General features: G+C 44.4%; 1 protein-coding gene across 1 annotated transcript; it reads right to left on the reverse strand.

Annotated features, from left to right (window-relative positions):
• Positions 1-1,524: 1,524 nt before the first annotated feature.
• Positions 1,525-15,246, reverse strand: lamc2 (laminin, gamma 2). Its single transcript, XM_076098201.1, has 21 exons — positions 15,165-15,246; positions 11,442-11,612; positions 11,227-11,344; positions 10,898-11,013; positions 10,647-10,778; positions 9,871-10,060; positions 9,146-9,258; positions 8,419-8,811; positions 7,322-7,555; positions 6,820-6,956; positions 6,235-6,391; positions 5,943-6,148; positions 5,775-5,854; positions 5,534-5,671; positions 4,930-5,074; positions 4,679-4,828; positions 4,276-4,390; positions 3,927-4,123; positions 2,659-2,817; positions 1,875-1,974; positions 1,525-1,778 (listed from the first exon to the last, which is right to left on the reverse strand). The coding sequence occupies exons 1-21, from the start codon at positions 15,244-15,246 to the stop codon at positions 1,525-1,527; spliced, it is 3,387 nt and encodes a 1,128-aa protein (XP_075954316.1).
• Between the last annotated feature and the right edge of the window lie 673 nt (positions 15,247-15,919).

The raw sequence follows: 15,919 nt of genomic DNA on the forward strand, positions 1-15,919 counted from the left end.
GCTATACTATGGTCTGTGTGAGCAAAAACACAAACAGTATATATATATATGTATATACATATATATATATATATATATACACATGTATATGTATATATAAGATATAAAGTGGGGACCATCATCACCCACGTCTGTCCATTTTCTATTCAGTGAATGTTCAGATCAAACATCTCGTCCATGTGAAGTCTGTCTGCAACGATTATACATTTATTTATTCATGTGTGTGTGTGTGTTATTTCAGATCACTTTTTGTTGAACCATGTAAAAAATAAATCTTGTTTTCTGTATTAATCTGCCTTTTGTTGCTTCGACTTCTTCTGATTGTAAACTGTGATGCACTCTTAAAAGAAACGTGTGTGTGTCTGTGTCTGTGTGTCTGTGTGTGTGTGTCTGTGTGTGTGTGTCTGTATGTGTGTGTGTGTCTGTGTCTGTGTGTGTGTGTCTGTGTGTGTGTGTGTGTGTCGGTGTGTGTGTATGTGTGTGTGTGTCTGTATGTGTGTATGTGTCTGTGTGTGTGTGTGCATGTGTGTGTCTGTGTGTGTGCGTGTGTGTGTCTGTGTGTGTGCGTGTGTGTGTCTGTGTGTGTGTGTGTTATTATTTTCATTACTGATTTTACAAGCTGCCTAAATAAAATATATTAAATATATGACGTTACACATATTTGACGGTTATTATCTAAATAATCTAAATATGTGTTTGCTGTTATAGACATTTACATATAAAGGAAATACATCAAAGTGATGAATAATGAAACATAAATCAGAAGAAAGTGCAGCAGCTTTTTATTTAAAAGCAGTTTCAATACATAAACATATTTGTGACTTTAATGAGAACAGAACAAACAGTGAATGTGAAAAGATGAAAGATGTACTTTATGTACAGTTATAAATAGAACAGGTTTACATTCACACACGCTCACCATCATCAGAGACATAAACACAGACATGTAGTTTCATGTACAGCAGGATCTATATCTATTATGTTCAACAACCGGAGGAGACGTTTATGATGATTAAAGGTTATCAGTAGCTGCTGTAGTAGTTCTGTAGTTTCAGTGTTTCTTGTTTTAAAATTAACTCATGAAACGATCAACAATAATCTGTTTTGCATGACCTGAACGCAGCACGAGGATCACAGTAACCTGATGTCTCCAGACTCAGATATAGTATTCACACACACACACACACACACACACACACACACGTCCAACGACCAATGAAACCCAGAATGACGTGATGGTGTTATATTTAATGTGGCCGAGTGAATGAAAACAATATTAGAAATGTGAGTATAGATATGACCGTGATATGAGCTCTGATAAGCACTAATATCAAGTTGCATTGTGGGAGATGTAGGACCCAGTGATACTCTGTTATTTCATGAGACAGCAGCTGAAGACTGAAGCACTTTGTTCATGAAAGATGTTTCTTGAGATGTTCATCATAATATTGTATTAATATGAGCATTAATACGTTTGGCAGCAGGATAATCACTGCTTTACAGAAGCAGGTGGATAGATGTGCTTCAGGGCTTCTCCTTGGGGGGTCTGTTGTAGCAGCCCTTGGGGACGGCGTCCACGATGTCCTTCAGGTTTCTGATGTCTCTCATGATGGCCTTGATGTCCAGGTTGATGCCGGTCACCCGGCGGCTCAGGGCGGCCTCCTGCTGCTCCATGTCCCTCAGCCGAGGCCTCAGGACGTCCTCCACCTCTCTCTGAGCGCCGCCCACAGAGTCCTCCAGGCTCTTCAGCTGCGTCTCGTCCACCGCACCGGTCTGGTCTGAGGAGGAAGAGGAGGAGGAGAAGAAGAAGGTGAATATAGTTCTGCTTCTCCTGGTTTGATGATAAGAAGCAGAGAGAACACGGCTGAACTCACTGGTGTTGGCCAGCAGACTGCTGATGTCTCTCAGGGTTTGTCCCACGGCGTCTCGGGTCCGTCTGGCGTTGTTGAACGCTGCCGTCGCTTCCTCAGCAGCCTGCAGAGTAGAAAACATTCACGTCACGGTCGGGTTCGGGTTAACCTCCCGGTGAGGACGCTGTTCAACAGAATGAGCGTACGTGACCTCATATCATCCGTTATTCTGAACCCAGCATGTCTATTCATGAAAACACCAAAGTGCTCCCAGAGACGCCGCTGAGGAGTTTAACGCAGTCATGCCACGAACATCAAGCCAAAGATATGAGAACATGTACGTAGTCATATCTTCTGCATATTCATTTTATGTTCTCTGTAATATTGTAATATATTAATATTCTATGAGCCCAGTTGGCTTTTTGCCTCTTCCTGCTCTGTGATATTATTTATCTGTTGTTTGTTTATCTTTATTTTATTGTTTAAATTGTATAAAATAAATAAACTAAATAAACTAAACTAACTCTCTCTGGGAAACATTAGTTGAGAATCCTGCAGGAAAATTGGGACGAAATACAAAAACATTTCCCAGAAAAGTGCAAATATCATTTGAGCTGCCCAGACAAGAGGAAGAGGATGACGCAGTGGTGAGTTTAGTTTTTGGATCAATGTTTGGTGGAATGTGACGTAAAGTGCTAGAACTAAGGTATAGACGTCAGACGTCAGAACTCTGAGGCTTTGGATCATTGTGAGTAATAAACGATCCGTCCTGCGTCTCTCCTCTTCATTCTTCGTTCGCCTGTTTTACCTCCTCGGCGTCGGCCTCCAGCTTCCTGCCGGCGTTCAGCTCCAAGTCCAGTTCTCCGGCGGCGTCCGACGCCTGCGTCTTCAGATCCTGCGCGTCCTTGTTCAGCTTGGTGGCTTCATCCAACAGACCGGCATGAGACGGAACATTTCCAAATGTATCCTGAAGAGAAAAGAAAACCCGAGATGAAAAGCACAGATCGAATGTAATCCCACTACATGCAGAGGAAGAACAAGTACCAACAGTGCAATCTAACGATACACAGATAACGTATGTATTTTATGTATATAGGGTATTCAATGAACAGGATTCTATTCAGACAGAACTATGAAAAACGATGTATTAGTTCAATCAATTCAAAAATGTTCCAAGAAAAGAACAAATAAAAGCAGTCGATGGACATACTGACCCGATAAGAGACGAGAACCTACAAGAACGTTAACGGCCTTCAAACAGCGAGTTAACAGTGTAGACGCGCCAACGTCGCCCTCTACAGGCAAGAACAGCAACGACAGCTTCAGTACTACACTGTAATAGAAATCCATGTGTTCAACTTAAAAACGTAAGTTCAATTGCTGCCTTAAACTTTCAATTTAAGTCAAATTGGATTTACAATTTGTTTCAACTCATGACTTTGAGTTTACTTTAGCTTTGGATTGCTCTTTGTAAGTTCACATGAATGTATAGGATGCGTTTACTCAACTTAGCAATGCAAGTTAAAAAGATATACAACTTATTATCATGCATTCTGTTCACTTGTCCCAACTAGTGATTTCAACTCACATATTTTAGTTAGAAGGAAGTCTTGACATTACTTTCCTAGTTAAAATGACCTGAAAGTATGAGTCGTTTCAAATCTCGTTTTATATTTTACAGATTAAACTCAGTTCTCTCAGCTTTGAGTTGCATCGTGTTTCCTGCAGGAAAGGAATGAAATGGGACGAATGAGGTGGACGACAGATTCCAAAAAGCTATTCAGGAAAGGAAATAAATGACAAAAATATGAATACAGTTTAGAATGAAAGATGTTCAGGTTCGGAATAGAAAACGACTCGAGTTGCTTCGAAGTTCCAGACAAAGTTGAGTTAGTTTTGTTCTGTCAGGAATGAACCGTGTGTTGCTGCTGAGCTCTCATGTCAACACACAACTGCTTCCACTAATGAAGACCGAGGGAAACCTTGAGATGAGATCCATTAGAAGACATGAAACTCATCTCACAGCGCCGGTAATCTTTCTCAGATTCCTCATTTCTGTTGATGATCGGTCGTTACCTCCAGATTCTTAACCTGGTTCGCCAGCACGCTGATGGATCCTAGCGCCTTGTCGTAGCCTTCAGAGACATCTCCCAGGACGGAGACCGTCTCCGCGTTGTTGGCGACGGCCTGCTGGATGGTGGCGTTGATGCCGGGGAGTCGCTTGATGGCGGCAGCGGCCTGAGCTTTGCCGTCGTCGATCTGCTGGTCGAACCCTGTGGAGGAAGAACGAGGAGGAGTCGCATTCAGTCCAGAGTTTAGAGGGCAACCAGAGAGAGTCTGTGTGTCTGTCTGTCCGTCCGTCCGTCCGTCCGTCCGTCCGTCTCTCCGTCTGTCTGTCTGTCTCTCTGTCTGTCTGTCCGTCTACCTCTCAGGGTGTTTAGGGCGTCGTCTAGCTCCTTGGTGTTGCTGTTGATGCGTTTCAGAGCGTCCTCGGTGTCGGTCTTGGCGACGTTGACTCTGTCCAGCAGCTTGTTGAAATCCTGCAGAGATGAAAACCACATCAACTCAACTCAACAAGGGAAGTGTTCATTTTAGACGTCCACAGTGTGTGAAATACACAGGGTTTCTAGGGGGGTCCGAGACGCCCTGAGTGACACTTCAGACCCCCTGAATAGCAGAGTTATAGCAGGGGGCCTCTAACTTCATCTTTTGGACAAATTTGAGCGTTTCGCAAGAACCTGGATTAAAGCAGCACATCGTCAGACTGGATTGCCCCTGGGTATTTTGCACCTTGGATGTCAGACTGAGTTCCCATAATCCTTCAGTACCTGCTGGGCGGCCTTGCCCCTTGCTAGCAGTTCCCCAGTGACGCCCTTGTCTTGCAGCACGCCGTCCTGCAGCACCTCCAGGTCTGAGATGTCTTTATCCACCTCCTTCTTCACACCGTCCAACCTCGAAACCATGGCATCCACCTGCCCCTGAGCATGATGAGGAGAACAGAATAAGAACGTTGAGTGTGTCCTTTGAGGTTGGGAGCACTCGTTGTTTTCTAAAGGTGGACTGCACATCTCGGTCTCACCTTCAGGGACGACGGGAGGCTTTGCTCCAGCTTGGCGATGTCTTTCAGCATGCCGTCCGCCATGTTGCTCTCGTCTTTGGCCTCGCCGCTCAGCCGGGTTGCCTGGTTCTCCAAACCCTTCACCTGGCCCGAAGTCTTGTCGTACCTGGACACACGGACATCATTAGTTTAGAGTCTCAAACGCAGATTGGCGTTTGTCCTGGTATCCTTGATTATTGATAATCTACGGGTCATCCACTGGGAATGCTTCACCTTCTGTCCTGACAAACCCTAACCCATGAACCTCGGCAGCCATGGCTGTGGAGAGTCAGGATTAAACATTTATCCAACAAGCTCCTCTACCTTCACTCTGCTCTTAAGACCGGATCACACCAGCATTGTTTGGTGAAAACAAACCCGTCCTCACCAAGGTGATCTCTGGGACTCGTAGTGTCCGTTACAGTCTTGTACCTTTTGTCTTCTTATCATTGACAAATACTTTTTTTACAACTAAACAGACACTGAGGACAAATGAACAGGACCGTCGCATATTACCCATAATCCCCCTGTTAGTAAATGAGGAATCTTAAGTGGGAGGAGCTCAGACTGACAGAAAGAGACTCACATGGTTTTGAGATCTCCGATCAGCTCTTTGACTTTGTTCTCTTTGTTCATGAGGGTTCGGACCAGAGCGAGACTCTTCTCTGAGTCACTTAGAGCTTCGTTGGCGCTTCGCTGCACAGCGTCTGCCTTCGTCTGATGTCTGCAGGACCGGACGGAGAGGAGGAAGTGATGAAGACGTGGTGTCAAAACTCTTCATCGGTTTATCAGTGGTTTTTACCATGAAATGAATATGATGGACTCACTTATCAGCCAGACTGGTGGCCGTCTGCTCCAGAGAGGAGAGGAGGTTTGAACCCTGCGGAGCATCTCCAAGAGGAATCCCCTGACAGGAAGGAAGAGACCAAAGCAGCTGTTACATTTATGCTCCTTTAAACTCCAGATATGACCTTCTGACTTTATGTTGGACTTACAGCTGATCTGAGGTTGGCCTTGGCCTCGTCCAGTTTGCGTTTCATCTCCTCCATCACACTCCGAACCTCCTCCACCTTCGTCTTGTACGTCTGCTGCTGTTGTTTGGTGTCGTCCGCTGCGTCGCCGACGTTCTGGAGGACCCGGCCCTCGGCCAGCTGACTCCTGCTGATGGACGACAGGCGGCCCTGCAGGCCCTTCTCCAGACCTGTTGGAACACTGGAGCGTCACTTTGTCGATCGCTGCGTTAAATAACAGACAATCTTTAAAAGCGAGGTGAACGAAACGTCTTACCTGCCAGCAGCTCGGTGTCGTACTGCAGGTCGTCCACCAGCTCCTCCGTGGCCCTCAGAGCAGCCTCCAACTGATCCCTGCCGGCTGGATTCAAACCCCCGGCCGTTCCTGAGAGCAGAGTCTCCAGCTCCTTCAGTTTGCTGGCGTACGCCTCCATCTGAAAACACACAAAGAGTTCAACCAACTCATTTAACCCCCGTTTGTTATTGTGATTGACGTTGCTGTGTTGCCAAATCTCGGGTCGTTCACTAATCACAGGGTTGCAGGTTCGATCCCCTGGCTCCCCCTGTCCACATGTTCTCTTGTCCTTGAGAGAGACACCTCGATGTGTGAGCGAATGAGAGGCAGTGTTGGTGCTGACATCGGCATGCTAACGTGCTAATGTTGAGCAGGTACAGTGTTTACCATGTTCACCATCTTAGCTTAGCATATTAGCATGCTAATGTTAGCTAATTGAATGTCTTTTGTTCTGCAGGTGTTTGGTCATAAACCAAAAGTAACATGTTGACCTGATGACGGCGCTATGATGACGAGTCAGAGGATCAATTAAGTGATCACCATCCATCTGATGGTTGTCGTCGTTACCTTTGTCTTGATGGGGCTAAAACATGCGGGACAGTCGGACCTCTGGCACCCCAGACCCTCGTAGCCAGGTCTGCACCGACAGCGACCCGAATCATCACACTGTCTGGACTCAGAGCCCCGAAGGTCGCAGTCACACGCTGGTCCACGAAAACAAGAGAGGGAACAACCGTTTACACATGTGACCCACAATGCAATGTTCTATTACGTTAGAGTTAAAACAGTGGTGAAAGATGTTCGGGTGTAACCATTTCAATTGAGCCAAATTCCACCTAAAATAGTAAACATTTTCTTTGCTTTTCCTTTTACATCTTAAATTAAGAGGCCGAACTGGAATAAAAAGCTGAAGATTTCTTCATCCAACAATTCAACGGTAATTTATTCGTCCGTAAAATGTCAAAACAAAAATGTAAAGTGATGTTTTAAACCACATATTTACCCAACAAACCAAATAAAATCAGAGAAACTAGAGAGTGTGCATCGGGAGCATCCCGACTGATCTTACGTTTGCAGGCGTCGGCGGCTCGTCCGTGGTAGAAACCGGTCACACAGGCCTCGCAGCTCGGACCCATCGTGTTGTTCGTACACTTCAGACATTCGCCGCTGCTGCCATCGCAGCTTCCCGCCACGCTGACGTCGATGTGTCCGTTACACCGGCAGGGCCGGCAGGTTTGCTGCACAACGTCGCCACGAGGAGGACCGCGGTAAAAACCCTCCTGACAGGCGTTACAGCGAGGACCTGAGGGGACATGGTGTAGATTTAGTTTCATATCGGAAGACAAGCAACTATTCATACAGTTTTACTTCAGAGAAGGAAGAACACAATAATCAAGAAGGATGTGGGAGCAACCACAACCTCTGATTAAGCCAAAGCTTCACGTGTTAAAGCTGCATTCTCTCTAATGTCCACCAGGGGGCGACTCCTCTGGTTGTATAGAAGTCTATGAGAAAATGACTCTACTTCTCTCTTGATTTATTACCTCAGTAAACATTGTAAACATGAGTTTATGGTCTCAATCTCTAGTTTCAAGTCTTCTTCAATACAGCATGATGTTCATTTAGTACATTATGGTCCATTTAGAGTCAAACAGACCATAAAGCAGGGGATGCTTTAGGGCGGGGCTACACAGTGATTGACAGCTCTCTACCAGAGACTATAAGGCGTCTCTACGTCACTCCTCCTCAGTCCACATATGGTCACTTCCTGTTCACTGGTTGTTAAAAAAAGAGATGGCGACACAAAATCAATGAACTCAAGGCTTCAAGACGGCAGTCCACCAACCAATGAGGGACGTCACGATGACTACGTCCACTTCTTATATACAGTCTGTGGTTACAGCTCATTGGTTGCACTTAAGGGTCACCAAGGAGTGTTTGATTAAAGTTTAGATATATAGATATCAAGATATAGATATAAGTTGGGCAATACCCACGGTAGCAGTGTTTAAAGTGTTTTAGAGGTCTATCCATAGAAATGTTTCTGTGTAAATGTTTTAACAACATGAGGCGCAAACGGGGGAAACGATGACAAACAGATTTCTAATCTCCCGTGACGTCATAATGGTAGTACTGTGATGAGATATAATAGTCCTGGAGACCAACCTGTGGTTCCGGTTGGACAGCGGTCACACCGGGGCGCCAGTGAACCTGCAGGCAGCGAGCAGGACACTCCGTCCGGACAGGGACACTTCACACAGGTGCGAGGCTGCCAGGGGTCCTGGTAGAAGCCCTTGGAGCAGCTGAGCTCTCCGGGCGTCTCGTCGGCGGAGTAACAGTCGCCCGTCTGCGGATCGCAGCTGCCTCCTCTGCAGCTGCAGTGCTCACAGCTGCCGAAGGCGTCGTCTGTGGGGGTCCCACGTCTGAAGCCGGCGGCGCACCGCTCGCAGAAGTCGCCCTCGTAACCCGGCGGGCAGCTGCATGTCTGGACCCAACGTGCCGGGGCGCCGTCGGCACGCCGCGCCGTCACCAGCCGCACGTTGGCGAGATACCCGCGTCCTGAAAAGACACAAAAGTTCAATCAAGATCGTCCTCCAAATATCTAGAATAAAACAAGTCAAAATGTCTTTTTATGGAGGAACTGAGTTGAAAGTGCTGAAAGCTGAAAGTTTAGCTTTATTTTGAAAAACTATGTGTGAGTGCTGAAAGCTAAACGTTTTGCTTTATTTTGAAAAACGGTGTACTTTTGTTTGATGATGTGAACAGAAGACCCAGCTGAAGGAATATACATTTGAGAGAAAGAGTTGCTCTCTGAAACAAAAACCAAAGGAAGCACAGAGTGGATGAGGAAAGGAAGTAAGTCAAAGAGAGGGAAGGAAAGAAGGAAGCTCACCATTTTCTCCGAATGTTGCCCGGATCTTGATGGCGGTGAGGTTCTGGAGGAGCGTCTGGAACTGTGAGGAGGAGAGCTGAGGCCTCCACCTGCTGCCGGGCTGCTCGTCCAGTCTGTTCATCACACAGAAGGAATGTTGAAACACAAAGTTCACAAAAAACTTCACATTAAAACACTGGGCCTTCACAGTAAAAGCACGTGGAACACATCTACTACAGTTAAAGCTCCTCTTTTTATGTTGTTCTCTGTAAAGGTAAATCATACATGAAAAAAAGGGAAATATGGTCTCAATATTTTGTACTATTATTTTCACTATTGTGAAATCGTAATGATTTACTGTGGTCATGATTATTTTTTCTTTTGCCTATTTTTACCCATTTAAATTCCCTAAAAGAACCCTTAAAAAATCAAATAAAAAGGGATTTAAATGGGTAAAAATAGGCAAAAGAACCCTAAAAAGTACCTTAACCCTAAACAATTTAAATTCCTTCTTATTTTATTTTTTAATGTTTTGACTCTGATTATTTTAGATTCTTACTTCTAAACCTGATCCTCCAGTACATGCTCCAGTTTGTTTCTACTTGCTCTGATTAGAAGCAGCAGCATTCTTCAGGAATGTTCACACTTGAGTGCAAAAGAAAACATTTAAATTGGAACAAGAACAAGGGGCGTTTGATTTAAGCAGCCTGGAGCACCAGGTGGGCGGGGCTTATCGATGTTCTGACCTGAATGTGTAGCTTATCTTCTGTCCACAGGGGACGATGGAGCGCAGGTCGCCCAGCGAGGCCGCCGCTCGGAGGCCGGCGCCTTCCAGAACCACGTCGTTGGTGGACGGGTGACGGACGCCGCGGTCCAGACGCAGCGAGAAGGAAAAGTTCTGACCGTAACTCAGCACCTGATTACCCAGGTAAGGAGCTGTGGGAGAGAAACACCTGGTGAGGAGGGAGGAGATGAGAGGAGAGGAAAGAGGACAAGACAAAAGGATGTGTGCAGAGAGGATAGGAGAGGAAAGTAGGGGCTGGGCAAGTGAGGAGAGGAGGCGAGGAAAGACAGAAAAGGTTAGAAGGAGGATGAGAGGGAAAGAATGGGAAGGAGAAATGAGAAGGAGGAAAGGAAAGGAAAGAAGGACAAGGAGACATGGAGAGAGAATGAGGAGGAAGGAAATAAGGGGGAGAAGAGAGGACATGAGAGGAGGAGAAGAGGATGTATAGAAAAAAAGAGAAGTAGAAGAAAGGAAAGAGGGAGACATGATAGAGAAGGGAGGAGAGAGAAGGAAAGGAAACAAGGACAAGTAGACACAGTAGGAGGAGATGAGGAGGAAAGGAAAAGAAAGGATACATTTGGAGAGGCAAGGAGGGGAGAAATGAAAGGAAGTGATAGGAGGGGAAAGGAGAAGAGACAAGGACAAGAAAGAAGGAGACAGAAATCGGTGGGAAAATACATGAAAGAAATGAAAAGCAGATGACAGAAGGGCCGTAAAGGAGGCGGGGCTTGTTCTCACCTGGGGCGTACAGGTAAACGGGCAGGCTGTTTTTGGAGATCACCTCCAGGTCGTGGTGCTGCGGTGACCAGCGGAAGTGAACGTCGTCGGGGGTGACGCCTTGCGCTGTCGCCGCCTTCCAACCGTCCGGACCTGAAGACACGGCACGGAGAATCTGTTACAACCGGTGTTCTCTGAGGCTTTTATTTTGAAATGATTACCCAGAACCCACTACTGAGATTGACAGTGAGGTCTTTTATTGTGAAAGTTACCTTCGGCAAAGGTGGAGGTGATGTTGTGAACGGAGTAACCAGATTGTGCAGAACATTTGCTGCTGTGACCGTAACAGAAACACATCTGACTCCCAGAATCCTCTCTGGGCTGACGTCTAAAAAAAAAACACAACAAGCGACAGGAAGTTAGACCAGAAGTGACTCATAGATGTAAGTACTGAAAGGAGTTGAAGCGTCAGAAGAAGTTAAAGCGCTGAAAGGAGTTGAAGTGTCAGAAGAAGTTAAAGCACTGGAAGGATTGCTAGTTGAAGTTCAGTAATTAAAGAGACGCTGATGTAAATGTGAGATAATTTAACGTGTTTCTTCACCTTTGCGAGCAGCCGTTTGGTCCGATCGGTCCATCTTGGCAGCGGTCACATTTATCTCCTGTGACTCCTTCTTTACAGCTGCAGCGCCCCCTGCTGTCACATGTGGCACTGACAGAACCTGGAGGCAAATAAACAGTAATAAAATGGGATTAGTTTCTCTTTTTCAGAACTTTGGTGAGTGATTTATTTAAAAGCTACATGTTGTGGTTTCTCACCTGTGGGGTTGCAGCGGCAGGGTGAGCAGCTCAGCGCCGCCCCCACCAGGTGGAAGCCGTCCTTGCAACGCTCGCAGTGGCGGCCCACAGTGTTTCCCTGACAGTCGACGCAGTGCAGGCCCCGGGTGTCCCGGAGGCAGTACCGAGATCTCCCATTACAGTCGCAAGGCACTGTCGCTGCAGGAGGAGACAGGGAGGTAGTTTAGTTATAAATGTATTTATATAATTTATCGTTCATCGTTATCCATCGTTTATCCATACCGGCCGAAACCAGCTCGTTCAAACCAGTCCAAACCAGTCGATACTGGTCTAAACCAGTTGATACCAGTCTCACAACTGCTTTTTTTTCAGAATCTAGTCTCATTAAGTCATTGTTTTGCATTAGTCTCACTTACTTTCTCAGTTTTAAAGGTTGTTTTAAGGATTAAATCTTTTACATAATTGTAATCACATTTATGTTTAATTTAGATTTTGTAGAAATGTAACATTTGTCCTGAGGGTGGCGCAAGAAGAATGAACATGTGTTCTTTTTTATGAGGGGGGGGGGGGGGGGGGATTTATCTAAAGGGTTGATCCTCTGAAGAACTAGAATGAGATCAGAACATTTCATTAAACTTGGCCATTAAATTTGAATAATACTGGAAAAGAATTGACATTTGTAACCGTTGGTGGTGTTGTTGGAGGAAAGTCAGAAGGTCATAAAATATTTAGGAAAAACCCACAAATTTAAAGAGGATCTGAACTGAATGTGAAGACAAAATCACAGTTTTTCTTTTCCTGAAAAACTCAGTGAGTTTTAGAAATGTTGACAGAGTCCTGTGGTTTGTTAGATCCCAGAGAGAGCTGCACCTCCTATAGCCTGAAGCCCTGAAGACAAATCCTCAGAGTCCACAGAGTCCCACCCAAAGCAGCCAACGCCTCGTCTGAGGAAACAACACAACGAGCTCTCTGACAACGCTTCATCTTGAATTCTGATAGAGTTTCAACAGGCTGCTGCTTGTCACTGCTGTGGGCTCAGAGGGGGAGGTTCATGCCCATGAACAGTCTTCAGTGGTGAAGTTAAGTAATGACAGGCAGGAAGAATGAGACTGATGGAGGGAAACGTCTTTGTTTTAATAAATGATGTTTCAGATCAAACTCTGAATAACTCGAATAATAATAACAATAATAATAATAATAAACTCTAAATTAAGTTATTCTCAAATTAGGAGATGCCAGTTGATACCAGTTCATAACCAGTGGTTACCGGTTTAAACCAGTGGTTACCGGTTTAAACCTGTCGAAAACCTGTCAATACTGGTCTAAACCAGTCCATACCAGTCTAAACCAGTCTATAACAGTCTAAACCAGTCCATACTGGTCTAAACCAGTCCATACCAGTCGACACTGGTTGATACCGGTCGATATGGGTCATAACCAGTCGATACTGGTTGTAACTGGTCATTGTATTGAAACAATTCAAAGTCGAGCTAATGCTAACGCAGCATCTCTTGGCTAGCTAACAAGCAACAGAGCGGCGGTAGCTCAGTCTCGAGGATCCTCGAATGTTAGCCGAGCTCCACGCCGTCTGACACAATCATTTCAGCTTCATACTTCAGTTTGTTTCATCCTGATGGAGTAAAACACAAAGAACTCTTTAAACTACCGTATCGTTTACAAGTCGGTGTCGTTAAAGTGTGTTTTATTTGTCGGCGGTGAGTTCAAGGTGCGTCTTTTTGTTCTGGTGTCCGAGGTTCACCTTCAGATATCAGCCGGTGATTCACGGCGTCGGTGGGCGAGACAGCGTGACTCACTCGGTGATAACAGTTCGTGTTCATCGTTTATTGACTTATTACTTCACAGGTTTCCACCATCCAAACTGACTGCATGGTTTTGCTGCAGGAAGTTTTTTAAATTATTATTTATATTTAACCGTTGTTTATCTCAGGATGCTTCACACAGGCGCCACATAAAAACACAAACAACACATAAAAACACAAACAACACAGAAAAACACAAACAACACAGAAAAACACAAACAACACAGAAAAACACAAACAACACATAAAAACACAAACAACACAGAAAAACACAAACAACACAGACAAACACAAACAACACATAAAAACACAAACAACACAGAAAAACACAAACAACACATAAAAACACAAACAACACATAAAAACAAACAACACAGAAAAACACAAACAACACAGAAAAACACAAACAACACAGAAAAACACAAACAACACAGAAAAACACAAACAACACATAAAAACACAAACAACACATAAAAACACAAACAACACAGAAAAACACAAACAACACATAAAAACACAAACAACACATAAAAACAAACAACACAGAAAAACACAAACAACACAGAAAAACACAAACAACACATAAAAACACAAACAACACATAAAAACACAAACAACACAGAAAAACACAAACAACACATAAAAACACAAACAACACAGAAAAACACAAACAACACATAAAAACACAAACAACACAGAAAAACACAAATAACATAAAAACACAAATAACACATAAAACACAAATAACACATAAAACATTTCACATGAAACACACAACAGACTGAAAACATTCAGAGCTCGAATGATCCTCTGCTGTCTGTTTTTAAATCTCTCCTGCTGATAAAATGATCTAGTTTAAAGTAAAACAACACGTTACTTCTGATTGGTGGTTCAACGATTTGTGTTAACTCCAAAATATGAATATTATATCAGATATACGAGGTCTAACAGGGACTGATACATACATATATGTATATATATATATATATAATATATGTATATGTAGTCTATATAACATAATAAACAAATAAACATGAAACATGTTGAGACAAAAGTAATCCACTCGTATAAAGTCCTGTTTGCAGACCTTGTACCTGATGAAGCACTGACGTCCTGTAGAAAGCCAGTAAGTGGTCCTTGAGTAGACTTCTTCTCTCCTTCAGACCTGCTTGTAGTTTTATTTGTACTCTTCTTCAGTCTGACTTGTATTTATTGTGACTCATGTTTTTGCTTTATGAATAAACTTTGATCTAAAAACTAATATTTTCGCTTCTTATAATAAAAGTTGTGTTTTACTTCGACATAGAATCTCATATTTCTTTCATCTTGAGTTTTGTATCATTTTGACATCAAAGAGTATTTAAAGGTTTCTTGCGTATGAAGTGAAGCTGAAGCGTCTTTATGTTTGACTGTTCTAAAGATCCTTCATGTGATCCACAGTCACAGGTTCTAAACCATCTAAACGATGGAACAGAATGATGTTATTACATGTGTTCAGCTGTACACATGAAGTACAGCTGAGTCTCCTTCGCCGTATTTCATTTGAATAGCTGCATAACTCTGTTAATTATTATCTATCCTCAGCAGTGAGGAAACAAAGAAGAGAAGACGTTTGTTGTGATATCAAACTGTACTTATGTCATACTTTCATAAAAACACTTTGTAAAATGAAGACGAAGGAACTAAATAACTAAATAAAGTGTAAAAGAAGGCAAAGTGAAGAAGAAGAAGAAACAATGAGAGTTCGTTGAGAGCTGAGTGTGAGCAGGAGGAGCTCCAGGTGAGCGCTGCTCCTCACTGAGATCTCAGACGTTAAACACAACGCTTCCTTTAGAACCCGTTTCAGTGAAGCTCGTGTTGAGCAGCAGGAGGAGAGGAAGTGACCTCTGATGTGTTCAAAGGGTTTAAAGCATGAGCTACTCACAGTACTGTGTGTGGGTGGTCTGGACGACACAAAGTGCAGCCAGAAGCAGAACGCCAACGAGTGAAATCCAGCTGCTCCTCATCCTCAGTGTGGATCCTCTAAACACAACGGCAGGCTCACAGCGAGGGCTTTTAACTGCTCTGCTGCTGCCTGCAGGTCTGGACACGCTGCACATACTGAGACACACTGACTCACACACAGTCACAGGATATGACTGTGTGTGAGCGTGAGAGTGTGTGTGTGTGAGAGTGTGTGTGAGTGTGTGTGTGTGTGAGAGTGTGTGTGTGTGTGTGTGAGAGTGTGTGTGAGAGTGTGTGTGTGTGAGTGTGTGTGTGAGAGTGTATGTGTGTGTGTGTGTGTGTGTGTGTGTGTGGGTGAGTGTGTGTGTGTGAGAGTGTGTGTGTGTTGGGGGCGACCGTGGCTCACTGGTTGTCTGGCAACCGCAGGGTCAACGGTTCGATCCTCGACTGGGACATGCCACATGTCGTAGTGTCCCTGAGCAAGACACTGAACCCCCGGCTCCCCGGGCGCCTGTCATTGGCAGCCCACTGCTCCCTATATACAGGGATGGGTGTTGAATTTCGTGTATGTGTATATGTATATGACAATAAAAAAGGTTTCTGTGTGTGTGTGTGACTGTGTGTGTGTGAGAGTGTGTGTGTGGGGGGGGGGGCGTTGTTCTGGACGGTCTGGGACTCTTCCACCATATTTACATTTTGTTTTTATGACACAAAGAACGTTTCACGAGACAGAAG

Source organism: Anarhichas minor, unplaced genomic scaffold, assembly GCF_050575085.1.
Source record: "Anarhichas minor isolate MPS153535 unplaced genomic scaffold, ASM5057508v1 ptg000024l, whole genome shotgun sequence".
In the NCBI taxonomy this organism is placed as follows: Eukaryota; Metazoa; Chordata; class Actinopteri; order Perciformes; family Anarhichadidae; genus Anarhichas; species Anarhichas minor.

Coding starts and splice junctions, on each gene's coding strand:
- lamc2 (XM_076098201.1), bottom strand. CDS start 15,246: ATGAGGAGCAGCTGGATTTCACTCGTTGGCGTTCTGCTTCTGGCTGCA. Junction 10,061..10,646: donor CGTTTACCTGTACGCCCCAG/GTGAGAACAAGC, acceptor TCTCTCCCACAG/CTCCTTACCTGGGTAATCAG. Junction 6,392..6,819: donor TTAGCCCCATCAAGACAAAG/GTAACGACGACA, acceptor GTGTGTTTTCAG/ATGGAGGCGTACGCCAGCAA.